The sequence below is a fragment of the Tympanuchus pallidicinctus genome, unplaced genomic scaffold, assembly GCF_026119805.1.
Source record: "Tympanuchus pallidicinctus isolate F22 unplaced genomic scaffold, pur_lepc_1.0 scaffold4, whole genome shotgun sequence".
NCBI lineage: Eukaryota > Metazoa > Chordata > Aves > Galliformes > Phasianidae > Tympanuchus > Tympanuchus pallidicinctus.
Window position 1 is genome coordinate 22,752,845 of NW_026294758.1, and position 26,956 is coordinate 22,779,800.

At 38.8% G+C, this 26,956-nt stretch overlaps 1 protein-coding gene across 3 annotated transcripts in view; it reads left to right on the forward strand.

Moving 5' to 3' along the window:
* SYK (spleen associated tyrosine kinase) overlaps positions 1–26,956 on the forward strand; it is a 44,764-nt gene that overhangs the window by 5,489 nt on the left and 12,319 nt on the right. For 2 of the 3 annotated variants that reach the window (XM_052700923.1, XM_052700924.1), the window contains exons 2-7: positions 4,766–5,222; positions 5,759–5,919; positions 15,118–15,256; positions 17,082–17,163; positions 18,945–18,991; positions 22,362–22,430. In XM_052700923.1, the coding sequence (XP_052556883.1) occupies positions 4,809–5,222; positions 5,759–5,919; positions 15,118–15,256; positions 17,082–17,163; positions 18,945–18,991; positions 22,362–22,430 (912 nt within the window). In that variant the 5' untranslated portion in view covers positions 4,766–4,808. The remainder of the gene's footprint in view (positions 1–4,765; positions 5,223–5,758; positions 5,920–15,117; positions 15,257–17,081; positions 17,164–18,944; positions 18,992–22,361; positions 22,431–26,956) is intronic. The other variant, XM_052700925.1, reaches the window with a different exon arrangement.

Consider the following 26,956-nt stretch of genomic DNA (forward strand, 5'->3'; position numbering starts at 1 on the left):
TTTGGTGAGTTTATGAAAAACAACCGATAGTAGCAGATCTTGAAAAAAGATCTTGGAGTCATTTTTAGAGAAAGTTTAGTGACATCTTGACATGTCTTGGTTTTACTTTGCTTTCTTTTTCATAACTGTTCTGCTGTAGCAGTCTCTCTCTGTAGCAGTCCTCCATAAAAATACTGTATTCCATCTGGAAATTTGCTATGCTGCCATCCTTAATGTCACTAAGATTGAACCTGAAAACAGTCAGGCCATTGGTCCTGCATTCCAGTTATTTTTACAGTTCTTCCAAGTAGACTGGTATTTTTGTTTTATGTATTCTCACTGACTTTCTAAGTTCATTTTAAAGCCCTATCTAGAAGCAGTAGTAGCTGCCACGGTATATAAAAAGGTTTTACATTTTGCTTTTCTACAGATGCTTTAAACGAGGATCTTCATGTATTAAAGTTAACTCAGCTTGGTTTATCCTGAAGTATTCAGAAATAGCTTTTGGCTCCCCAGACAGGCTTTTTTTAACTGCATTCCTGCCCAGGCTTTTCTTGTCAGCACTGGGAAGGGAGAGGTCTCCCTGTACCCCGTTGTGTAGGGCCCGCAGCACCTGGGCATCCAGACATCAGGGACAGGAGCAGTGGAAGTGGTTGCTTCTGCTCAGCACCCAGAAATGCTGCACTCCACAGACCACAAGCCCATGGGCCTGCTTAAACCTGCACAACTTGTGTGTATGGCCATAGAAGCCCTGAACAAAATGCCTGGGACAGCACCTGTGACTGCAGACAAGCTCTGAGGTCATGGGCATCATATTCAATTTCTTGTGAAATCTCAGTGGTCTCAGGGCCAGCTGATAGACGTTGCCTAGCCAGGAAGACAAGCACTCAAAAAGTGGAAAGCTTGCCTCTTTGGACACTGTTATCTTCTCGGCAACCATGTCATCTTCAGGCCTGTTGAGTGCTCTGCACTGGGAACCTCCTCAGCCCCTGGAGGGCCCTGGTTCATCCCCTGCAAGGGCTGCCAGGGTAGGAGGACTCACTCCCGAGAAAGTCAGAGGGAGATCGCTTGAGATGACAGAGTGGAATAAATTGAGTAGCAAAGCATTAGCATTATTGTATGCATTTTGATACACTGGGTAAACACAGTCCTGTGGACAGCAAAAAATATGCAGCTGTGCTTTGTATTTTGATAAAGGAATTTGAAAACAGTTTTTGCCAAAATAATCATCAATATTTATTTTTTTTTATTTGCAGCGCCATTTCCAGACAGCATCATATTTCAGTCATGCATTATCTACACATTTTCAAACAGAATGTGTAGAGTTGCAATCAGACATTCAGCTCAAAAATCTGATTGTGTCCCTCTACGAGATCTTTATAAGCCCTATGTTACCTGAAGGAAATATCCCTTGCTTCACAGTTGCTCAGTCATGTCACTGCTTCCGGGTGGTATATACGTATGTGAACAACTGTTTTCAAGGGTGAAGTGCAGGGAGGGTAAAATTTCTTTACAGGTCTCTGACACACACCTCAAGAGCTCACAAAGAATGGCAACCACTGCCATCAAACCAGGCTGATGCATTTGTTTCACAAAAATGAGGTCAAACTAGCTTTATGGTTCTGTTGCTCTCTTTTTTTAATTAAAAAAAATACGTAAGGAGTAAGTTCTGTTGCTTATATTCATTAGCATACAAGAGTTTTTCCAAAAGTAATGCCTTCTATTTTATTGTGTTGTTAAGCACATTAATGAAGACACTGTCAAAACTGCATACTGACATGTATGGGGCATTAACCTCCTCCATTCCCATGCAACGTATGGCAGGAAAGGTGATGTCGGAGTAAATAGTATTGACACTCAAGTGTGCATCAGGGATAAGTGTGCCGCTGAATTCCTCCATGTAGAAATAATAGCACTCCTTTACATCCATTGATGCTTGCTGAATGTTTATAGAAACCAAACAGTGAATGTGAGTGTAGTGATATGGTGGGTGGTTCGTTTCAACAGTGGCGGCAGTGACACTGGTTCACCTCCTCTGGTGCATATTTTTGCAATCACCGCATGTAGGTTTTTGTTCACTGCTGCTGAAAATGTTTTGCTAATGGTGGTGACTGGTTGGGAAAACAGTGTTTTTAGCTGAGAATTTGCTCTATCAAATAGTGTTATTGTGCTCTTTGTACATGTCGTTTCCATGGAAATACATAGGGGACACTACTTTTGGAGTGCCCAAGACAGTACTTCTTTATTCATCTCAGGCAAGCCGATCTGCTGGGCACCCATTTTCTAGAGGTAGAGCTGCCATGGACAAGGCCTGCCTCGGCAATCTGTTTCAGTTCCTAGCCACTCTTACAGCATGGATGTTTCCTAATGGTAGGAAGAAACATTCTGTGTTTTTGCCTCATCTCAGTGGATAGAAGAAGTAGCTTAGCTCCATTGTCTTTACATTCTCTCTTCAGATATCTTTACACCTTGATGAGATCTGCCCTAAGCAGAATCTCAGCTGAACAGCCCAAGCTCTCTCTGCATCCTACCTATGGGAAGATGCTCCATCCTTTTCCTCATTTTAGAAGTATTCCAATGGACTTTCGACATTATGTCCATCGCTACCTTCTACTGAGGAGCCCAGAACTTCACACAGTACTTCAGCAGGGTGCTTAACAGTGCTGAGAAGAGAAAACAGCTCCCTCCTGAAGCGGCTGGTGGTATTTTTCTTCAGGAGTTCTAGAGTCACTTTGCTGGGTCATGCTTATTTTGTTGTCCACCACAAGTTTAAGGTTATTTTCTTCTGCTTTCCAGGCTGACAGTTCTCAGTGTATATTTGTGTTTGGCACTATTCCTCCCCAGGTGCAAGTCCTTGAATTTTTCCCTGTTCAGATAAGTCAAATTCCTTTCAGCTGTTCAGATAAACCAAACTCCTCTCAGCTCAGCTCTCCACTCTTTTCAGTGTCACCGCGAATGGCATCCTCTGTTTTATCTGCTACAGCTTGTGGTTTAGTATTATATGTGAACTTGTAGCCTCATTGTCCCTCTCATTAATGCAGATGTTGGATAGTACTGGCTCCTATATGGGTCCTGGAGATACCAGTAAGAACATCCAACTGGGACACGTGTCAGTGATTACAAACCTCTGGCCCTGCAATGAGTTACTGAAATAATGCATTTAATTGAATGGGAGTCCTCTTAATCTTCTGTTGGTGCAAATGTAATTGCTGCTTTAGATGGTATTTCTTGTAGAATGGCTGTTTGTGGTGACTTACTGTGGTGACTACTGTCCTCTTCCATCTCTTACCTTACAGGTTTCTTTTGCAATAAATAAACAAAGAGATGTATTGATAGATAATTTTGACTAAGAAAATGACTGCCTAAAATGTAGAGATTTAAAAGGCAAAGCACAGGGAAATTTTATCAACATAAATGCTGAAAATGTTAAATTTAATGTAGAAAGTGATCTTAAGTTAGTAATTTTTGGATGCAAACCACAAGAGTTAATAAATAAGCTGTATACAAATCTGTTTTGTAGGATTGTAGTAGTTCTGTAGCTGGTATGTCTCCCTTCTTCAGGAAGGAGAGAAAATCAGAAGATCTGCAAAACATATGGCTCAGTCTTGATTGCACTGTCTATACTTCTCTGCATTGTTTTCTATACTGTGGGATTCTTGTTCAGTTGACTTGTGTGCTCCCCTCACTGCAATTATCTTGTGTACTCAGAGTAGTAAAGGTATTTCTCACCTGTGTCTTGCCCCATGTGCAAGAAATTCTAGATTGGCCACAGTTTGCTAATGATCCATCTATGAACTGAGCAGGCCACAACCATGCTTGCAGTAAGGCTGCCAGGGAAGATGGCAGCCTGAAGCATCCTGTGACAAAGGGTTCTTTTTTAGGATGCCAACTCCTCAGTTGCAGTGTTGCACCAGGGACCCTCCGTTCTTACAAGGTTTTCCATAAAGTTCTCTCCCCCGCTTTCACATGACTTGGTTGTGCACTTCAGCCAGCTGCAAGCTGAGTGATCTTGACGTATACTTGCATTTTCTTTAATGCTGATTCCATGGACTTCTGATTCGTTTCCCTAAAATCCTGCCATTTATTTTAATTGTGAAGGGTGTACTGCTTCTGCAGCTAGATCCTGCACAGCGACTGAAACAGCAGCTGAGCTTCTCATTCTTTTGTCAGACTTTATTCAGCCCTTATTCAAAATAATGAAGATGGAAAGACAGAGTAACAGTAATATGAATAAAACTGATATCTATTTTCTACATGAATGTTCTCAGTTGTTGTATTTTGTATACACACATTTTTATTAGTGTACATACACTGGAAAAATAATATTAGATATTCAGTGATCTTGTAAAGACAGAGAAACAGTAGTCTTTTTCTATAGGACAGTACCCCCTAGCTGTCCAGGCAGTGTTAATGTGTCTTAGGTGTTAATGTGTCTTTAGTAAAAATAAGTTTCCCTGATGACAGAGTCAAATATTGAGGTAACTCAAGGGAACACAGGAGACAAGAACAGTACTCCTGTAGGTAGAGATCTGTAGAGACACTGCATGTTTTTCAGAATTACATAATTGTAAGAGATTTCTTTAACTGTTAAATTAAGAATAAAAGAATTTAAGCTATCGTCTTCACTACTCTTCAGAGATACTGAACTTCATTCTTTTCTGTATTTTCATTGTCAGTGTTCCTTTGTATTATTACAATATAAGCAATTAGAAATGAAAGCTGTTTAAGGTGACACTATCACATTAATTATTTTCAGTGATACTCATGTTTCCTTTTTTCTTTTCAGGCATTAAACATTAACTGACTACTTGGAAAGAAAAAAAATAATCATGGCTTCCAACACGGCTAGCCCTGCTAACCATCTGCCATACTTCTTTGGCAATATTACACGTGAGGAAGCTGAGGAGTATCTGATGCAAGGAGGAATGAGTGATGGACTATACCTGCTTCGCCAAAGCCGAAATTACCTAGGGGGCTTTGCCTTATCCTTGGCCTATGGAAGGAAGGTTCATCATTACACAATTGAGAGGGAGTTGAGTGGGACATATGCTATTGCAGGAGGCAAATCACATGCAAGTCCTGCTGAACTCATTAACTATCATTCAGAGGAAGCAGATGGCCTTATCTGTCTACTGAGAAGATCTTTCAATCGACCACCAGGCGTTGAGCCCAAAACAGGGCCTTTTGAAGATTTAAAAGAGAACCTCATCAGAGAGTATGTCAAACAAACATGGAATCTGCAGGTAAATCCAGGTGAATTTGCCGTAAAGTGGACTTCAGGGCAACCTAAAGCTTCCTCACTAAGGGAGTATAGGGGCAAGCGCTAATCTCTGCTCTCTGATAACAGCAGCAGGACCCACCAACGGAGCTGCATCAGGGGAGGGTCTGGTTGGGTACTGAAAAAAGGCTCTTCACCAGAGGTGATAGGGCACTGGAGCAGGCCCCCGAGAACAGAGGTCATGGCACCAAGCTGCCAAATCTTGAGCAGTGTTTGGACAACACTCTAGGAGATACAGTTCAACATCTCAGGGTCGTTAAATATGTCTAGCTATGTCGGACTACCTTTTCAGTTGAGATACTGGTGTATTAAGTTACTCATTTCTTTCTCAGAATAAAGAAAAAATCTTTTAATGTCGATGTAGCAACTACTATTTTTCATAACATAAAACAAATATGTGCATGTTTTAGGTGTCCCAAAAGCAATACAATACAGAGGTTTTATCTGTATATTTTCTACTGCAGAAGACAGTTAGAATGTCTCATTATTTTATCACTCCAGGGTCATGCTCTTGAACAAGCTATCATTAGCCAAAAACCTCAGCTGGAGAAACTGATTGCCACTACAGCCCATGAGAAGATGCCTTGGTTCCATGGGAGGATCACTCGGGAGGAGTCAGAGCAGCGTATCCTCATTGGATCAAGAAACAATGGAAAATTTTTGTGAGTGTTTTCCTGCATTGCTGCTGTTTGCCACTAGTGTCATTGCATAGTTCACTTGAATGAATATCAAGTGAGAATATGCCCAAAGAGGTGGCTTAGTCGTAGTGAGAGCACCTAGTCCATCATGATAGATACTATATGATGTAACTATTCCTACATTAAGCAAATGTCTCCAAAATTGGGCTTTCACTTATCTAAAGATGGGAGATAATAATAGGGAGTGTTCATTTGTTTGCAGGTGGATCTGAATTGGCTAGATCAGTGGGTCAATTATCTGATTATTATGGCATTCAACAAGGCTACGTGCTGAGTGCTTTATTTACATCATGATAACCCAATGCAGCATTATAGGAAGAATGGCTGACAAGTTTCCTGGCAGAAAAGGTCCTTGGGGTTCTGGTCAACAATTGGCTGTACATGAGCTAGCAGTGCGCCTGTATGTCCAAGGGCACTGGTATCCTGGCTTGTATCGGAAGCAGGAATTGACCAGGGAATGGATTTTCCCTCTGTCTCCCTCAGCACTGGTGAGACTTTACCTTGAATACAGTGCTCAGTTTTTACAAGCTGCACCAATAGAGGTTTAGATTGCATATCGGAAAGAATTCTTCATGAAAAGGGTGATTAGGCATTGGAACAGGCTGCACAGGAAGCTGATGGCTTTGCCAACCCTGGAGAAATTTAAGAGACATGAGAATGTGGCATGTAGGAGCATGAGTTAGCAATGGACTTTTAAGTGGATAGTTGGTATTGATGACCTTTAAGGTCTTATCCAACCAAAGTGATTCTGTGATTATAATATATGATTCCATATATATATATATATGTATATATATATACACATAATTACTGTTATTTCTGTCTTCCTTTTCTGTCTTATTTACTATTAGTAAATAGTTTCCATCTCAAGCTGCAATTTCTACCTCTATTTTTTTTTTCCAATTCTCTTTATCCCATAAGAGGAGGGGCATGAGCAAAAAGCTTTGTTTGATGTTATGCTGCCTGTCAAGTTAAGCCATGAGTACAAAGTGGCTGTGGTGAGTTAACTTTAGCCTACCAAGTTATTCTCACAATCTGCCATGTCAGCTGGATGGGGAGTCAGAAAACAGGAATGAAAAGCTTGTTGGTCAACTTGAGAGAGAACTGGGAAATTGTTTACCAGTTCTTGAGAAAACTGATTTATTACCAATTAAAATTTTGATACTGAATTACAAAGGCAAAAACATGTACCACTGTCAGAACACACCCCTCCCATTTTCACAAGCTTATCTTCACTGCTTCGTGCCCAACTCCTCTCCCCATCAGACAGCACAAGGGGTAAGAGTTTGAATTTACAGTCAGTTCCGTAATAGTTTCCTTCTGATGCTCCTTCTCAAACTTCCTGTTGTAGTGCAGGCTCTTGGCAGACTGCAGTTCCTTCTTGATCTTCTCCTCTTAGAGGGCTACACTCTGTGTGCACAGTTGAGGGGCTGAGCAGCACCGTAGGGGTGTCTCACATCGCTGGCTGTAATGAGCCTTGACCTGCTCAGGGCAGATCTGACCTCCTCCCACTGTGCTCCTCAACCAAAGCCTTGCCACCAACAGCCAACACAGTGATTTACGGATGGCATAAAAATACCGATAGACAGCCTATGTTAACCAGTTCTGGTGCCCATAGCTGTCAGTGTTCCACTGGTAGTGACTGTTTTGTGTCTGTCACTTTCTTTGTTAATGCAGACCCTTCACTGGAGTTGGTGACTTGTTGTAATCTTGTCAGGATCAAAGCCAGTCAAAATTTTCCAGCTAAACAGTCCTTCAGGAAATCCTCATTTCAGAAGTTCTGATGTTTTCACTGTGACGTCTTTTGCCATCCTCCCTTCTTTCCCCTGACCCACTCCCCAGCCTCCAAGAAAGAAAAAGGGAAATTGGAGCTCAGAGGCCATGTCTGAGGAAGAAACACTTGGTGGATGTTTCATCACCTACCCCTGTAATCTTCTTCAGTATTCATTTAGGTTTGACTTTTCTATAGCTTGTCCAAGGTAAAACCTCAGAAGTGAGTATGGGGTGGATGTGCTTCTTCAGTATCAACTGTTTTCGCATTACTGATTTGCCATTATTTTGCCAAGCTCATTGGCAAATTATGGAGATGGAGCCTTCATATTTTTTATATGGCTAATTTAAATTTTAAGTCCTGTAAATTTTCCTTTCAGTGTGAGTTAATCCCTGTCGTGTGCTACCTACTAATACTTTGAGTGTATTGACATCTGATTTCTTGAAATATCTCCCATCTTAATCTCTGAGTTTTTTGTACTTGACTAAAAGTCACCTACTCAGCTGTTTTCTCTACACATGATAAGAAAAAAATTGTTAAAAGTTTGTGCAGCCAAAATTTCCTGTTGTCATAGATTCACCTCCTCTGAACACTTCTTTCAGTAGCACTGAAAGGATTGATGAAAGTAGTCAGTACATAGTACATTACCACCAGCACAGCAATGTCATTCCTTCTTTTCATTCCCTTGTTATTTTTCTCATCTCTGTTACTATTTTCTGTCTATAGATGCAAAATCTTAGCAAATTATTATTGCATCCTTTGAATCATGGTGTTGATCATATATTAAAACTTGCATCTTTTCCAGTTTACCTCAGGACATATTGTTTTATATGTGGTCAGAGTGCTTCTCTTTGGACGAATAAAGGAAACTAGGTTTCTTTAAAAAAAAAAAAAAAAAGCTAACATTTCTTAAGAGCAGGTATGTGGTTTGGAATTATGGCGTTTTTGTTTAGCAGATCTGACATTTACGGTCTCCATTGTAGACCTGGTGTCTATTTTTATTATTATTTTTTTATCTTAAGTATTCCTTCAGCTTCAGCTCTAAATAGAAATTATTTTCCAGCACTTTCCTCCTTCCCTTAGAGACAGCCTGGGAGGCATTTCTAATGCTGTTTACAATGAGCTGTGGCAGGCATGGTCACATCTTCCTTGGGACTGATTATGTCAATGGGTATGTGACTTAGGTATCTCTGTTGCAACTCGGAAGACTTCTTTCATGTTGGGGAGACTACTTCCTCAGTGAAAATTTCAGCTTTCAAGTTCTTTTTAGACCATGAGAAACATCTCTAGAACTTATGCTCAGCTTATGTCCTTCTTAGTACAGCAGTATTATACTTCTGTATAGTACAGCAGTCTATACTTTTGCATCTGCAGGACAAATGCTATTAGCAAGAACATTACAAGAACATTAATTGTTCTTGTATGAGTTGCCTGTGTGGCAGGTTTAGAGCTCAGTAACCATTTAGCTGTGGTTGACTCTTATGCTTCTAGGGAAAAATCAAGGTAACATCATTCACTACTTCATAATTCAGCAAGAGAAGTAGACTGTTGGTTATTTGTACTAGAAATCTGTTTTCCATTCTTCTAGCTCTGAGATCAGATCAGAAGACTAGAGACTGATAGGAAATAAAAAAGCAACTGTCTAATTCAGAGACATTTTCTGCAGTTTTGCCTAACATGGGCTTGCTAAGCAGATACAGAGAAATAAACCACTAGTTAGTAAGCTAACTGAACCAGGAGGTGCAAAATTATAGTGAATGCTAGAGAAGTGCATTGTTTTAGATTTCAGGCACAACAATCATAATTTTTCCTTACCAATAACAGCACATGTTGGAATCTTCTTTACATCTGTGGACTGAACACTGAGAATTTTGCTTGTGAATGTAGCTGCTCGAGGACTTCTTTTTCACACTGATTGAGACACTCAAGTCTAATAGGTGACTGAAGGGTAAAATTTAGAAATATTTACTATCTAAACAGTCACTTGTTAAGTGAGGAACTGGAGGGCAGTCACAGAGAATAAATGGAAACCAGATTTTGAAAAGTTGTGGAATTGATCAAGGCCACAGGTAGGCCTGAAATAATGCTGGCATATTACAAATATTAACTTCTTTATTTTGGAAAAGACAGTAAATTTTAGGAGGCTGTAATACTTCTGTATTTTCTTTTTCAAAGCCTTTTAAAAAGTAATCACATCAGAAATCTCCTGTCTTTTTGTTGCAGCAAAAACCATTGCAGGGATCTCCATGAGACCTCATCTAATCCTTAGACTCATAGCAGTTTCTTGCATCACTACAAGATTATTAAATCCAGATGTTTATACGCAATAATTATGGAAATATTTGAAAAGATTTCTAATTGCCTTTCAAAATGCCCTAAATACCATCATAAATCTATAACTGCCACTCATTCAAGTTGCTGGAAGAGTTCTGAGCTATCTGTGAATATATTGCTAAAGAATTTTCAGAGGTCTTTTTAAAGTTTTTGTCACACCTATTCACAGGAATAAGTGCTGCTTTGAGTGCTATAGAGCTTGTTTTCAAATCCAAATACAGAAATCATGACATGACATAAAATTGGAAGATGTGCCCAATTTTTCCAAAAGGAATACTTATGAAAAAGATTGCCATTCCAGCTGCAGAATTTCAAAGAATGGAAAGAAAATATAATGTCCCTTAAATGAGCTGAATAGCAACTCAAAACAGAGGATTTAAATTAAGTTTCAAACCTCTGTTGGCTTCATAGCATTATTTTTCATGCTGTAGAGGACTCCAGCTCTTATCAGAATTTTGATAAGCGTTAGTTTTTCACTCGACCTTATCTGGTAGAAAGTATAATTACAGAATATGGTGATCAGCATTGTCTGGGTGATCACAGATAATATTACTGGTTTTAGTGCTATTATTAATAATGTTAGTATTATCAATGTAAGTGCATATGTACATGAACTATTAGAAAAATGAACTATTAGAAAAAAAACTATTAGAAAAATTTGGCTAGTAAGTACAGACTAACAGTATAAGAAATACTAGCTTTCCCTGCAATTACAACTATTCAGAAATATTCAGAAATACTGTTAAACATAAAAGCTCATCCTTAAGGAAAATGTGGCTAAGACATTACAGAATTAGCAGATTACCTTCTATAAACCTTTTATATCAGTCCACAGCCGTATGTAATTCATACAATATGTGAAAAGTTTAACATTATTTTAGTGTCATAGAACCATCTTTAATATGTATTTAAACATTCTAAAGCATACAGGACTGGTGTAGATCATGTAAGTGGATCACAACACTACTCAGAATGGCACCTCATGGCCTCTAGGGACCAAGTTGCCTCTAACAAGTCAGAACAGACAGCACTGTTACCAGCAATTTGAAGTTCTGAAGTGCAGTTGTCTGTAAGCGATCAGTTCTCTTTTTTTCTGAGCAAAAGACTTGCTCAGACTTTGCAACACTTTGCAACATTTTGCAAGTGTTATTGATACCTGTAGCTTTTTGTATTTATATTACTCTTAATGTCTTCCTCTGGGCATTTGCCACTAAGGGGTGAAATGAGCAAGGTGGGCCACTTACCTGATCTTGTAAAGCATTTTTTAAGTGCATCTGCCCTTACTGTGTTTGTATCCATAATTAGAACTGGGCATGGTTACATAAGATAAAATGTGAGCAAAATAGACAATGATGATACAGTCCTGCTTGCCAAATTGTTCCATCATTTTGCAGAAAATCTCAATACTCTTACAAGGAAATAAAATTTTGCATTCCATTTTCAATAACAACAGCTTGTGGCTTGAATTTTGAAGTATGCTGACATCAGAAGGCTGCATGTTGTCCCTGCCTATAGCAGGGGGTTTGGAACTAGATGATCCTAGAGGTCCCTTCCAATCCAAACCATTCCATGATTCTATGATTTCTGAAGTGGTTTTTAATATGTTCTTAGAGAGGGGAGGAAATGTGATTTAATAGAAGACTGCAGTCAGTCCATTTTCACCCTTGTGTGATGCTCTTACAGATTACATATTGTCCTCAGATTTGCGGTGTGTTCAGTGTGGTGCTGATTTTTGAAGTGAAAATGAAGAACAGTGATATGAATAACATTACAGGAAAGATGATCATAAGGACAGGCAAGCAGGGAATGGCTGTGTCTGCATGTTTAGTGGGGAATGTCAGTATCTTTGGCATCAGGGAAGCTGTTATTGCTGAGAAGACGAAACAATACCAAGAAGAAACTTGCTTATGCCCTTGGATGTATCAGTGACATTAATTTCATACCATTCCTAAAGCAAGCATTTAGCTAATTGCTTTCCCTTATTATTCTCTTCTAGAATGCTGTCTTTTTTTTCTATATGGTCAGTGAGACATGTTCAATAGTATTTTTTAATTTTCTTTTTACCCTCAGAGATTCTTTCATTTATAAAGAAAGATCATTTGGCTTTTCACGTGAAAGCAAAAAAAAATTGAGGCAAAAATTGTTGTGGTTGCTTCCCAAGGAAGACATAGACTCCACCAAAAGAAAGGATGCATAGCTATTTACAGAACTTATAATGATATTCTAAATAGTAATTGCTATTTGGATTGCAGACATAAAAGCATAAGAAATACCCAAGCATTGATCTCAGGAAAATTAAAATCAAAGTTATTTTGCATTGCATTGTGTAGCGATTTGAGTTTCTCCATTACTTCTAAAATTCCTGTTTTGAATATGCATCAAAGCAAGCATCAAATGCTTTAATGCTTCTCTTTATTATATCTGTGAATTTGGATTTCCACACATTGAAGTTGTTATGTTTTCAGGCTTATGTCAGTGTGTGAAAGGGCCGTGTTTATTCCCTTTATGTTATTTCTTTACTCTCTTTATGTTTTTATTCAGATTTATAATTAGCTATGATGGCATGAAGGGGAAGAATGCTTGATATTTCACTGCTGCCTTCCTTCTTTGTAAAAATACTTTAAAAAAAATTATCTTTTTTTAAAGAAGATTTTTTTATTTCAATTTGTATTCGAGAGTGAAAAATATCATGCTTAACTTCAGCGCACATCAAAACACATAGTACGGTTTTAATTTTGGATTTTTTTTTCTGAATGTACTTGAACTCTGAATGTGCTCACTTTATATAGAATCAAATTTGCATTTGAGAGAGCCCCCAAAACTGATGTGATGACTGTGAGTAGCTCAGTCAGCATCAAGATAATGTGGAAATACTGATTTTCATTTGAATAGGTTTCAGACTTTCATCTTGAGCAGCTATTTTATTTGATTCAGTTTTTTATGATAAATGTAATATACTGGATGCTCTAAATTGAGCTTCAGTCCTAGATGGCTAGCCTAACCTATGCAGCTGTTATCACAGTCTACAAGACCGTGATAAAACTGTGAAATCTGTCCTATGATAATAAAACGAGGAAGAAAAGTTTTCAGTTTGAACTGTAATGATAAGTTCTGTGGGAGCACTTTTTGAATAACTAAGTGATGTGATTGCCAAATTTGGGAAGTATCTTGTACTTTAAATCTGTTTTGTTCTTCAGACGTGTTTTGAAAGGTATAAGTGTCTTCTTTGCTAGGAGCAGCTCAAAAGAAGACAAAGCAAAAGTCATTCTTCATTTTAGCAGAACCTGTTGTTCTCCACTGGTCAGTAAGCACAGGAAATCGGCATGCTGAGAAAACACCTGCATGTCATGAAAAACCACGATGTGTTTCAAGTTGCTTTGGAAACAGCATGCAAGTTACTTTGGTTTCAGAAAAAAAGAATCTCTACTTCCCTCTACCATTAGCTGGTGTCTTGCTAATGTCTTCACATCTTCAGCAACAAAAATCACTCTTCATGAAAAATAGTTGCATTGGTAGTAAAACAGAGTTTTAGCTCAGAGTTGAGAGACTGAGGAACAGAATTTAATGCTTGCTTTTTCTGGATAATAACTGCTGATGTATATAGTGACAAATAAAGTCAGTTTCAGCGTAAAATCTGAGATAGATGTAGTTGACTTCAGTGGTCTTTCCTCTTGCAAAAAACAGGATTTTGTAAATACTCTTCTCAATTCTGTCTGAGCAGCGCTTTGAAAATCTTGAGCGTCATTCAAATCTGGGTTCCATTGATATGGGAAACTACTGAGCTGCTCCAGTGTCCCACACTGCCTTAGGAAATCAAGTGGTCAAGCAGGTCACTCCATACCTTGTCAGAGCTGATCAGTATAGAATCACAGAATGCCATAAGTTTGGGGAGACCTTGAAGACCGATTATTTTCAAGCCCCCTGCTGTGGGCATCAGTGGGGAGCATGAAGAGGAAAGGAGGCAAACTCAATGGAGAGAGAGAGCACCTTTCTGTGCACACTGAAAATGGGAATGTAGGTGTTGCTGAATCAGGGCTTTTCATAGGAGAAAAAAAATTTTCCAGAAAAGTTTCAGCTAACTCTACTGCTGTCTCAGTACTGCTGTCAGCAGCAACTGACCGCATGCAGTTTAAAGTAAAAGCTGCTGTCTGAACTAAAATAATGCTAGGCCAGCTGTGATGGAGCTAGTAGCAAATTCTTTCTTACTCTGGATGCAGTCACAAGGAGACATCTTGTTTCAGTGTGAACTAGCCGTGAGTATACAATTGTTCAGCACAGTAAAGGCATCTCAGATCTTCTGAAAGCAGGATATCCTGGATACCTATGAATTTTAGGGAATTATTTTGTATTATATGCAGATATTTCTCCCTAGTGGAATTTAGACATGATCTGTAAAAAAATACTGTGTGAACTTTCACATGAATTCTTTGTGAAATCAGAAACAAAGCATCATTGTCTTTCTGGGAATTATAATTAATGATTACAGAAATGTACAATTTTTTTCAGTTACAGAAGCTTATTACAGAAAAAAAAAATTTCCATTATATGTATTCCTCATTACCTTCTTCTAGTATTTTGCTTTCTACCCTTGCAGCCATCTGTTAATTTTGAAAGAGAATCTTATTTTAATAAATACACGTATCTATTGTTTTTAATATTTTTTGGGGATGGGATTGAAGTATAGCTTCTTACACAGAATGGATTTCCATGGGCTTTGTAGGTCTGAATGCAAGAGCTTTTTATAAGTGCTTCCTAGCTCAGAGAGCACAGTGTACACTGCACAGTGTTCTGTAGCTGCCTAGCACAGAGCTCCACATCATGGATTTTCTGTTGACTTCTAAGAGAAAAAAGAGAAGCATTACAGAAGTCTATCTGAAAACAAATGACACTAAGAAATAAATGAATGGTTTAACAAAATGTCTTCTGAAGTTGCTGTGCAGGCTTTGCTGTTTTATAATTCAAAAGCTTAAAGGAAAAGGTGAATTTAAAAAGCATCTTCAACTCAACTCCTCATTGATAGTAAAGAGTAACCCTAAAATTCTCTCTTAATCCTACAGAATCCGAGAAAGGGACAGCAATGGTTCCTATGCCCTGTGTCTGCTGAATGATGGAAAAGTACTGCATTATCGTATTGACAGAGATAAGACAGGAAAGCTCTCCATACCAGATGGAAAAAGATTTGACACCCTCTGGCAGGTCTGTTAAATTTGAATCACTTGAGTGTCTGTCATCACGTTGCAGTTTTACCCAGTTAGGCAGTCCCATTTACTTTGCTATGCTTCAACTATCTTTAGCTAAACAGCAGCATGTTAAAGCAGTTTATTTGTACTCCTTACAACTTTTGTGGTTTTCCTACACAAATAAAATGTTCATTAGTGGAGAAAGCTAAGTAAATGTAAAGATTTCAATCATTTTTAAATGGTGATGCTGCAGCTTCACTGAGTTTTAAACTGCTGTAATCATTATTCAGTTAACTGGACATTCTCTAGAACGGAAGACTAATTTCATTTGTAAGAGACATACTGTATACAATAACAGTTATGCCAGGTACGGTGTTTTGCTTATGTCCTTTGTAATAATGTAAGCAGAATTTTAAGAAACACATAGGATGATTTGGCATGCTGTACACATAATGCACTATTTAACTTTGAAATTCCCTACTTTTTAGACTGAACAAAGGTAGTTTGTAATCATTACCACAACAACATGTCTGAATTCTATTAAAAATAAAACAGTTGAGAACTGGATAGTTAACTATGCCATAGTTGATAATAAAATTGGAGAAATAATTGGATAGGTTGAAGAAGCTAAAGGAATTAAAAGCCTTGAAGAGTTCTGTATCCTTTCTTAAAACTTTAGTAAAAAAAAAATGAGTCATAAATTTAAAAAACAAGTTTTTACCTGTGCGTATTAACTTCTAGCATTCTTGTAAATATCCTGCATATCTGTTGAGTTATTGGAAATTTTAAGCAGCTTGCCTAATGTTCAAGTTTTTTGAACATCTCCATTTTTTTCATGTGCAGACCCCCTCCTTCCTGCCCAAATGCACTAGTGCCAAAATAGGAGTCATGTTCCTGTGATGTAATGATGAAAAGCATGGATAGGATAATACAGGAACACAAAAGTCCACAGCTACTGGGGCTATATATATATGTTAACTGTTTACATACCATTATAAGCCTAAGGCCAAAGAGAGCATCTTTCAAACAAAAAATCTACAAAAAAAACCCACCACCACAAAAAAAAAAAAAAAAAAAAAAAAAAAAAAAAAAAAGATGAAACTCAGATGTTTAAAAATAAATTATTTATTTGGAGCTTAGAAATTGATGTTAATATAGCCAGGTGGAGAATATAGCATCTCACAAATCCAGTTCTTGGATTGGGTTCCAGATTCAGCCACAAAATCCCTTCAGAAATACACCCGTCTGCTAGAGAAAAGTAAAGATGGTCTAAAGATACCCACAGAAAGGTTCTGGATGTGAAGATGATAAAGGGCCTGGAGCACCTCTGTTATGAGGAAAGGCTGAGTGACGTGGATCTGTTCAGGCTTGAGGAAAAAAAGACTGAAAGGGGACCTGATCAATGTCTGTAAATATTTAAGGTGCAGGAGGCAAAGAGATGAGACACTTTTCAGCGGAGTGTGGAGATAGGACAAGGGGAAATGGCCACAACTGAAGCATAGGACATTCAGCACAAATAAAAAAAAACTTCACAGTGAGGGTGATGGAGCACTGGAACAGACTGCCCAGGGGGGTTGTGGAGTTTGGAGATGTTCAAGACCCACCTGGATGCCTACCTGTGCAACCTGCTGTAGGGAGCCTGCTTTGGCAGGGGTGTTGGATCTCGAGGTTCCTTCCAGCTCCTACAATTCTGTGATTCTGTGATCATTTGGTGTAACAAATACGGATTATTGCACATAAGCACATGATTAGGAGACAGTCAATTACACCTCTCTTACTTTTTGGTATCTCCCTCTTTCTTCTTTCTCTTTTTTTTTTTTTTTTTTCTCTCATTCTGGTAGTTAGTTGAGCATTATTCATACAAACCGGATGGATTATTAAGGGTTCTGTCCATTCCCTGTCCACGACATGGCTCAGAAAGTGGTAAGTTGTTTCTATTGCTTTGTAAAGCATAAATAGATTATTAAAAATGGGTGCATTTTTTTGCATTTGCAAACTGAGTGGGTGTTGATTGTCATAGATATAATTTAAATTTAGATTTAAAAAAAATGAAATACTGAATTTTCAAGTGAGTTGAAATCCACCAGATCATGCAGGCTGGAAGCAGATCCTGTATTTTATGGGAGGATATGGCAGCCAGATGGTCTAAAAGTAACAGCAGATCAAAAATGCACTTTACTACTTCAAGTGGCACTCTGTTTTGCTTTGTCTATCTGTGCTACCAAGTTGCTCGTCCTGACACTCCTCCAACACACTTTACGCCAGGGAGGTGTCAGCGTGCCAGCACTGCTGGTTAAGGCATTTGGATAGGGTGCAGTGAGACAAAGGTTTCACTGCACCTGATACTGAAAAAGAGAATCTTTAAAATGCCACCCACTTACAGTGCCTAGACGCACTTATGTCTAGGGGGATTAGAGGAATCCTGAGGTCCCACGCAGTCTTGGACCTGTTTCTTCTTTAATGTCATGCGCCGTGTATGTTTACACAAATGAGATCGCATTCACTTCCTTTTTGCTGCCTTTGTGGAAGGAAGGGATGCCATCCAGAGGGACCTCAACAGGCTTGAAAGGTGGGCATGGGTGAACCTGATGAAGTTCAACACAGCAAAGTGCAAGGTTTTGCACTTGGGACAGAGGAATCCCCATGCAGACTGGAAGGAGAAGTCCTTGAGAGCAGCCCTGTGGAGAAGGACCTGGGGGTCTTGATAGACAAAAAGCTTAACATGAGCCAGCAGTGTGCTCTTGCAGGCCAAAAAGCAAATGGTATCCTGGGCTCCATCAGAAGAGGGGTCACCAGCAGGGACAGGGGTGATTGTCTATTCTGTTCTTCTGAGGGCCCATCTGGAGTACCTATGTCCAGGTCTGGAGCCTCCAGTACAAGAAAGACAGAGAGCTGTTGGAGAGGGTCCACAGGAGAGCCACGAAGATGATCAGGGGACTGGAGCACCTCCCCTACAAAGACAGGCTGAGGGAGTTGGCTTGTTCAGTCTGGAGAGAAGAAGGCTGTGGGGTGACCTCATTGCAGCCTTTCAGTACCTAAAGGGAGCCTACAAAGAGGAGGGGAATCAACTCTTTGAAATGGTTGATAACTGCAAGATGAGGGGAAATGGTTTTAAGTTGAGGGAGGGAAGATTTGAGTTGGATGTCAGGGGGAAGTTCTTTACAGAGAGAGAGGTGAGGTGCTGGAACAGGCTGCCCAGAGAGGTTGTGGATGCCCCGTCCATGGAGGTGTTCATGGCCAGATTGGATGGGACCGTGGCAGCCTGGTTTGTTAAATGTGGAGGTTGGTGGCCCTGTGTGTGGCAGGGAGGTTGGAGCTTTATGATCCTTGAGGTCCCTTCCAAACTGGGCCATTCTGTGATTCTGATTCTGATCCTTGTCTGACTCTTCTATTTCAGAAGCAGTGTTCTCTCTATAAGAGCTGCCTTCTATTTTTCTAACTGAAAGCTAGAGCTGTGCTGAACATACTTGCTCTTACTTTTTACACTCCTTTGAGTCATTATTAAGGCAGTGCATGTACTTATGTCTTTGTGGCAGTAAGTACCATAGTGTGAGTGATGCGTATTATAGCCAGAATCTAAGAAGATGAGCTAAGAGAAATGCTGCAGTATGATTTGAAAGTAAAAAGTTGGTCTTTCATGTAAATTATTATTTTGGTACACTTCTTATCTTTTTCAGTATCTTTCACATTTGATTCTTTTATAGATAACTGTTCTTTTGACACTCGTCCTCTTCCTGGAACCCCTTCTAAGGTAGGTGGTGATGGAGCAATAAATTTAACAAGCTTATTGTCGCATAATCGTCTGGGAATCCTAATGTTTATACTGTTAGAGTGAACTTTTTTTTCTAGGGATTGTTTTATAATTAGTAGATAGAAAATAAGCCTAAAATATTTTATTATGCCTATTGCTTTCATAAAATTTTTTTACTTAGCTATTAAGCATTTAATTTTGTGAATCTGTTTTATATACACAATGTATGTGAAAATCAGTATATTTCATGTGTAAAATAAACATTAAGGGTCAAGTACTTTAGTGACGGTATCAACACTGGGAGGACAGATACTAATACTATTTAAAACACGTTTCAAGATATTGGCAGCTGAAGCAAAAATGAAGGTTCACTTTACTGAGTAAAGCCAGATATTTCCTTACTTTGTAGTTAACGTCCAGTTTTGCATGATGGTTTGATTCCTTGTGAAGTGAAATTAAAGCAAGTTTTTTCATTAACATTTTCATGAGTGAGCATGCCCATTTGTGATTATAATTCTCTGCACTCTTAGACTCCTTTGATTACAAGAGCCATCGGAGGAGTGATATGTCACGCCTTCTCATTGAGCTGTAGTTAATCTAATCTGAAGTAGGGAGTTCAGCTTAGTTGTTTCACCACTCCCTGGAGGGCCTAATCATCTAGCTTTTTCATAGAATTGTAGGATTGCCTAGGTTGGAAATGAGCCTCAACATCATCGAGTCAACTTAAGAATTTGCCAGCCTATCCACACCACATAATTTACACATCGGGTCTCACCTAATGGTTGGGGGCTGAGTGCGCAAATACCTGGTCCAGAATTATATTTTGACACCAGTTTGAATGACTGGACATGAAGCAGAGACTTGAAAAGGAGATTTGGGAGCACATTAATTGCTGTCTTTGCACAACACTGAAGATTCATAAAAAGGCAGCTGTCTTTTCCAGACTGAACCCCCCGAGTTGTTACATATTATCCCTACGTATCTGAGGCTGCTCCTGGGAAGGGCAAAGGCATTTTTAAACTCAAATCTAGGAGAGAAAAATAGGAGAACAACACAGGAGGCGGAGATGCTGCTGTCTTGACAGTGTAGGGCTTAGTTACTTCAAGGTGGCGTCTAGCTTCATGCCTGTGCCATATGCAGAATCCAGCTACCATATAGCCCTCAATTACACTGCTGTTTTATTCTCTTTTTTCAACATTCCAGTCTGTGGGGGTGAGAGCTGAGCATAAAATCACTGTGCCTGCTTCTCTTATGGCGCCCAGCTTGTGTATGTAGAGTTGTCTACTCTAAAATCTCCTCCATAGCCACTTATCCTCTTGTCACAACAAAAATGATTGTTTCAGGTCTTCTCAGATAGGGAAATGGCTTTAAATGCCATGTAGTGTGATGTCTGGTTTTGAGTATGCATCTGAGCATGAAGCGTTTTACGCAGTTCCCCTTCCCTGGCATTTCTGACTCAGCAATCTGAAGAGCCAGTCTGTCCTCACAGCAGCAGAACCCGCACCTGTAAGCTAGTAATTCACAAATACTTTACAATGCAAACAAACAATTTCAGATGAAAGTATCAATAGAAGGATATGAAGGATATGAAAAGAAGGTCACAAAAAGAATATTACAGATTGACTGAACAGATATAATTGGGCAAACTGAGTTCCAAATACCAAATAAGAAGCTGTAAAATCTAGTGCCTGCATAAAGGCCCTCAGGACTTGACATTATGCCAGAATTTTACTGGAGACAGACACTTCATAAAATATATCCAGTTTTTGAGTTTCTAGATGGATTTCTGCAGTTGATGTAGTCCCACATTACAAGAAAAAAAACTTCATTCAAATAAGCCAATTTAATTTATTTCACTGTTGAGTCCCCATGGACCCATCAGCAATCATATTCATATCTGTTTCTGAAAGTCAGGCACCCATTTAAAGTAATGGAATTATACAGTCAAAGTAGGTGCTGTTTTTCAAATGTTCCAACGTTTGGACTTCTGTCATTTATGAGTATGAATGGGATGTTTAAGCACACCAGACAGGCCACATGCATATAATCTAGCATATACACAGTTACAGTGGCAGAGCAAGCACATTCAGTTCAGGAATACTACAAAAGAAAGTAAATGGGCCAAATTCTTCTATTTTTCATCAGTGTATTACAGTAATAATGACTCTTGTGCTTTACAGGTAAAAGACTTGCTAATAAGTTGTGATTAATCTTGCCTAACATAAATCAACTCAAAAGAGCAGCCAGTCTTAACAAACCCTGAAGGCTTGTTTTTTGAGGATTTTTTTAAGGAAAAGAGAGAACCTGCCTAGCAGTCACTTGAGCATAAAATCCATTACTGTGTATTCGTAAGTGCCTATTCTTTCCACTCAGAAGGGGCCCTGGTGGTTTGTCAGGACTACATGCCTTGCTTATAAGTAGTCACAGTTGTATGAGATCACTTCCAACCCTGAATGTGTATTTCTCTGGCAAATGGTTGACATAAAGGAGCTTGATCACACCTGCATATTTTCAGAATTGAGCAGTAGTCATTATACTTAAGGTTTGCCATGATAGAAGAAAAAAAACACAACGGATAAGAGAGATAAATCTATAAAGTCAAAAAATCAAATTAATATTATTATTTAGGGAGTTCAAAGACTTCAGTTAATATTGCCAGGTTGTCATACATGAACAAATTTGTGCAAAAACTGCAACTCACTTATGACCACTTGCGTAGATATTCGTATATGCAGAACCTGAAATATAATGAATTCAGATTGTAAAAACAGAAATGTATCCTGAAAAGAACACAGAAAAATTACAAACTCTTATGTACAAAATCTGTATCTTCTTTTTACTTAGGTTACTTCCATTAAGTTTAAATTAAGTTGTTTTGTAAAAAAAGGAAAAGGAAAAAAAAAAAAAAAAAAAAAAAGAACAAAAGAACAGAATGGAGTTTATTAAGAAGTGCAAGATCCTATATTTTAATAATCATCTGCAGAATACAGCATGGGAGCAGCAATTTTTCAGAGGATGTGGTAGCTGTAAGAGATCAGACAGGAACAGACAATGCACCAGCAAAGTGGTAGATGAAAGTGAAACATCACAGGTGTTTCCAGTTTGCTCACTTCTGCTAAGGTCTCAGTGCATTCTCTCATAAGGCATATGTACAGATTCAAGATGGTTAAGAATATTACAGTTTTAATCAATTTTATTGCTAAGATTTCATATACTACGTTTGTTTGATATTTCATATGTGCACTTATCAGACACATATGAGAGAAATGTTGGGAGTGTTTTTTTCTTGTATACTACATGCATTTTGTAATATACCTTTAGTAATTTTTCTGGCACATTTACTGTTCCTCTTTGACATTGTGGTTTCTAGAGTTGGGCAAGAGGTGGAATTATCTCAAGAATCAAATCGTACACCTTTCCAAAGGCTGGCAGCAAAAAGGTGCTTTATACAGTCTTTTTAGGTTATCAACTGAGTTAAAAGGACTTACACTTGGCTAATTTCACTCTTTTTTTTTTTTTTTTTTTTGCTTGCTATTACTAAATGTGTGTCTTGACTACTAACAAACAGATTGTGCAGGTTTTGTAAGCTACCTTCTTTACAAATCATCTGCACAATTCCAGCCTTAATTCTATAGAACTAAACAATTTCTAAAGACGTTTTGAAAATTGGGCTATTTTGAAGCAATTTTTCACATCCCAAAATGTAGAATTAGTACTGTTCTCAACATGTCTGCAAAAAATCCATGAGGGATAAAATATATTTCACAGAGTAGTCACTTAAAAAAAAAAAAAAAGAAAGTGACATTTCTAATGGAAAATATAATTCCTAGAAAATTGGCTTGTTCACTAAACCTTGTCAGAAGACATTCAGGGACAAAGTTTGTTAATAACAAACACAAAATATATTCCTACAGAACTTGTGCACAAATCTTGTTATGCATTGAAGTTAATTACATTTAAACAAGTGTAAGGTGTTGCAAGATCAAGGAGAATGGGAAAGGCAATGTGAGGGAGTCAAAGGAAAAAGTCTGGTGCTAGTAAAAATGTTTTGTGGACAGAAAATCATGCTTTTTAATAGTTGGTACACTTGTGAAGCATGCTATCGCTGGAGGCATTCAGGGCCAGCCTGGGTGTGGCTCTGGGCAGCCTGGTCTGGCGGGTGGCGACCCTGCACATAGCAGGGGGTTTAAACAGGCTTTTTTTTATGCTAAGAATAACTTTTATGCCCCTTTTCTACCTAGAAGTATTTCTGTGAGTCTCTTATTTTGCTGCTTACTTGTTTGTTTATTCAATGCCATTTGCTCTGTAACAAAAATGATCAACACAAAAAGCCCTAGAGATGCTTTTCAGAGTGAGAATCTTTTTTACTTATACTGTATTTGATAATCCTGATTAAAATATATTAAAATATATATCTCTGGTAGGGAGAGGGAGGTGATTATCCCCTTATACTCGGCTCTGGTGAGACCCCATCTGGAGTACTGCATCCAGGCCTGGGGCCTCCAGTACAAGAAGGACATGGAGCTCTTGGAGAGGGTCCAGAAGAGGCCACTAAGATGATCATAGGGCTCTATCTGATGAGGAAAGGTTGAGGGAACTGGGATTGTTTAGCTTGCAGAAAAGAAGGCGCTGGGGAGACTTCATTGCGGCCTTCCAGTACTTGAAGGGAGCTTATAAACAGGAGGGGGAACAGCTGTTGATGAGGGTGGATAGTGATAGGACAAGGGGGAATGGTTTTAAACTGAGACAGGGGAGGTTTAGGTTGGATCTTAGGAGGAAGTTTTTCACCCAGAGGGTGGTAACACACTGGAACAGGTTGCCCAAGGAGGCTGTGGATGCCCCATCCCTGGAGGCATTCAAGGCCAGGCTGGATGTGGCTCTGGGCAGCCTGGTCTGCTGGTTGGTGACCCTGGCACCAACCCAGGCAGGAGGGGTTGAAACTTGATGATCATTGTGGTCCTTTTCAACCCATGTCATTCTATGATTCTATGATATATTAGATAAGAGAGTTGTGATTTGGCTTTGTTCAGAAAAATGGACAAACACGAAGCTGACTTTAAATCATTACGCCTGGTTACTTAGGTTGCTTTTCTTGCATCAAAACCTTTCAGACAGTAAAATGTAAAATTTACAATGTTATATTTTTCTCAGACTTGAAAAATATGCTGGTTCTGTGTGACTTTTTATAAAATATGTATTTGTTTCACAGACTGGCTATTTAGGTGTATTTTTAGCACTCTGAACATTTTTTTTTCCAGCTTCTTTGCTTATAAAACTGTCTTTTCTGATGAAAGTATAAGTGACCTTGTGCCACCTAGTGGCTACTGTTAAGTTTTATCCAAAGTTTATTGAGGGCTTTGCTACTAAGGCCTTTTTTCTGCATTTTGCTACACAGTTTGGTTTGGCAAAATAAAATTATTTTTGTGGTTTTGCATATATATGTTTGGGTTATTACAAATAAGAATTATGAACATGAAAAGAAATAACACTTACTATACAGATTAATTTCATAAATACAACCTCTACCATGAAATAAAAATATTTACTGTAAAAATGAGATTTAGAGTAATTTGTGCCATTTCATTCATATTTTAAAACAAACAATAAGTAGATCTCATTCAACAAGATGCTGTCATAGTTCCTGAGGGATTATCCTACTGTGGCCTTATCCTTAAATAGAAAGTGATGTTCCTTCTACTACAAAAGAACCTGCATTTGAGTGCAAACTCTGCCTCTTCTGCTTTCCTCTTATTGTGGATATTGCTGTGTTAGTACAGGACTGCCACATCTGTATGGCCAGTCCTTATTTAAGGAAAGAGTGGCAAGAATGTGCATCTGAGAATTTTAACCAATTAAAATTAAACACTAGCTGAAAAACGCATTCATGGGATATAGAGGTCTAGTATGAAGACATAAAATGACAATAAAATCATAGAGTCATAGAATCTTTAAGGTTGGAAAGTACCTGTAAGAAGATCGTGTATTCCAGCCATCAAACCATCCTCACCATGTCCACTAACCACATCCCTCAGTGCCACATCCACACGTTTTTGAGCACCTCCAGGGACAGCGTCTCCACCACCTCCCCGAGCAGCCTATTCCAGAGTTTCACCACTCCTTCTGAGAAGAAATTATTTCTAATATCCAATCTGAAGCTCTCCTAGCACAACTTAAAGCCATTACCTCTGATCCTAAATGACACCTGGCTTCACAGTTTACCAGTGTGCACACCATAAGATGTTACATAACCTGTGCCATTTTTAAGGGATTTCTCTGGCAGACACTTTCCTCTTTCTGTTTTAACTGTAAAAGCAAATCCACGGGTGTTTCACTCATTCTCTATTCTGGTAAGAATGTCCCCTAGTCTATAATTTGGTTGTACTAAGGCAAAGCTCCTTTTCTCAGAAAGACCTGCACAATTAAACTTGCTGCTGTTAAAGCATAGGACAGAAGGGACTCTGAATTGAAATAACGGTTCAAAATAAGGCAGGGGTTTTTGTACTATTACTCAGACCACTGTACATACAAAGATAAGTACCTCGTTCCTCCATTTATAGACTGCTACTCTTGACTGCAAGAGAGAAATTCTGGCCTTTCTGCTTGAACAACTTGTTCAAAGGACTGAAGGGTGCTACGTGCCTTGAATACATAATTGGCAGGACTAAGGTTGAGAATGCTATTTGAGGTTTTCTGAGTGCTAACCAATATTCCTGTATTACTACTAGGAGCTATGAAAAGATACATTTGAAACATAAAATTACAGTTTAAACCAAAATATTAATGAAAAAGCCTTTGTTAAGCCGTTTAATTATGCTGCAAAACAGGGAATATCATTCCACAGTTATGTAACTGTTAGTTAACTTAACTACCTCTAATGATATATAAGATATTATCACTTATTTCAAACAGCAAAAGCCTTCTGAGACAAAATTCCTTCAAAAGTTTGTTAGATTTAACGTCAGTGGGCTATCTCCAGTTCATACCTGCAGTTTTATTTATAAGCATGGGAATTAATGCACTCATTTTTTAGTGCGGTTCCTGGATGTGATCATCAAATTATTTCAGATTCATTTGTTTTGCTCTTGAATTACAAAGAAGTGGAAATGTCTCTACACTTCCCATTTAAGGAGTCAACACCTTTTAATGAGAATATTTTACCAGCTGTTCTGCACAGGTGATTTTCTACTTCTGAGACAAATGTGGTGTACATCAATGTTGTTTGGCCAGTGAAAAATATGTCAGTTCATACACTGAGCCTGAAACCAGGGACATCTAACTACTTCTCTGGTCCTTAGGTAGTCCTAATCACATATATGGAAAATAAGGAACAGGTGATTGGTGGTAACCAGCTTGGCTTGAGCAAGGGCAAGTCATGTCTGACAAACTTGGTGGTCTTTTACAATGGAGATAATTTATCAGTGGATAGAGGAAGAGCAAAACGTCATCATCTATCTGGACTTGTGAAAAACATTTGACACAGTCTTGCATGACATCATCCTCTCCAAATTGGGAAAAAATGAATTTGGTGGGTGGACCTCTTGCTAGGCAAGGAATTGGCTGGATGGTCGCACTCAGTGTGTTGCAGTTAAAAGCTCAGTGTCCAAACAAAGATGGGTGGTGAATGGTGTTCTTCAGGGATCAGTGTTGGGGCCAGTGTTATTTAATGTTTTTGTAAGGGTTAAAGACAGTGGGATTGAGTGAACCCTCAGCAAGTTTGCAGAAGACACCAGGCTGAGTGCTGCAGTTGACACCCTAAAAGGAAGAGGATGCTATCCAGAGGGACCTAGACAGGCTTGATAGGTGGGCTGGTGCTAACCTCAAGAAGTTGGCCACAAAGATGATGAGAAGGGTACAGCACTTCTCCTGTGAGGACAGGCTGGTAGAGCTGGGACTCTTCAGTTAGGAGACGAGAAGGTTCCAAGAAGACCTTATAGTAGCCTTCCAGTACTGAAAGGGGGTCTGCAG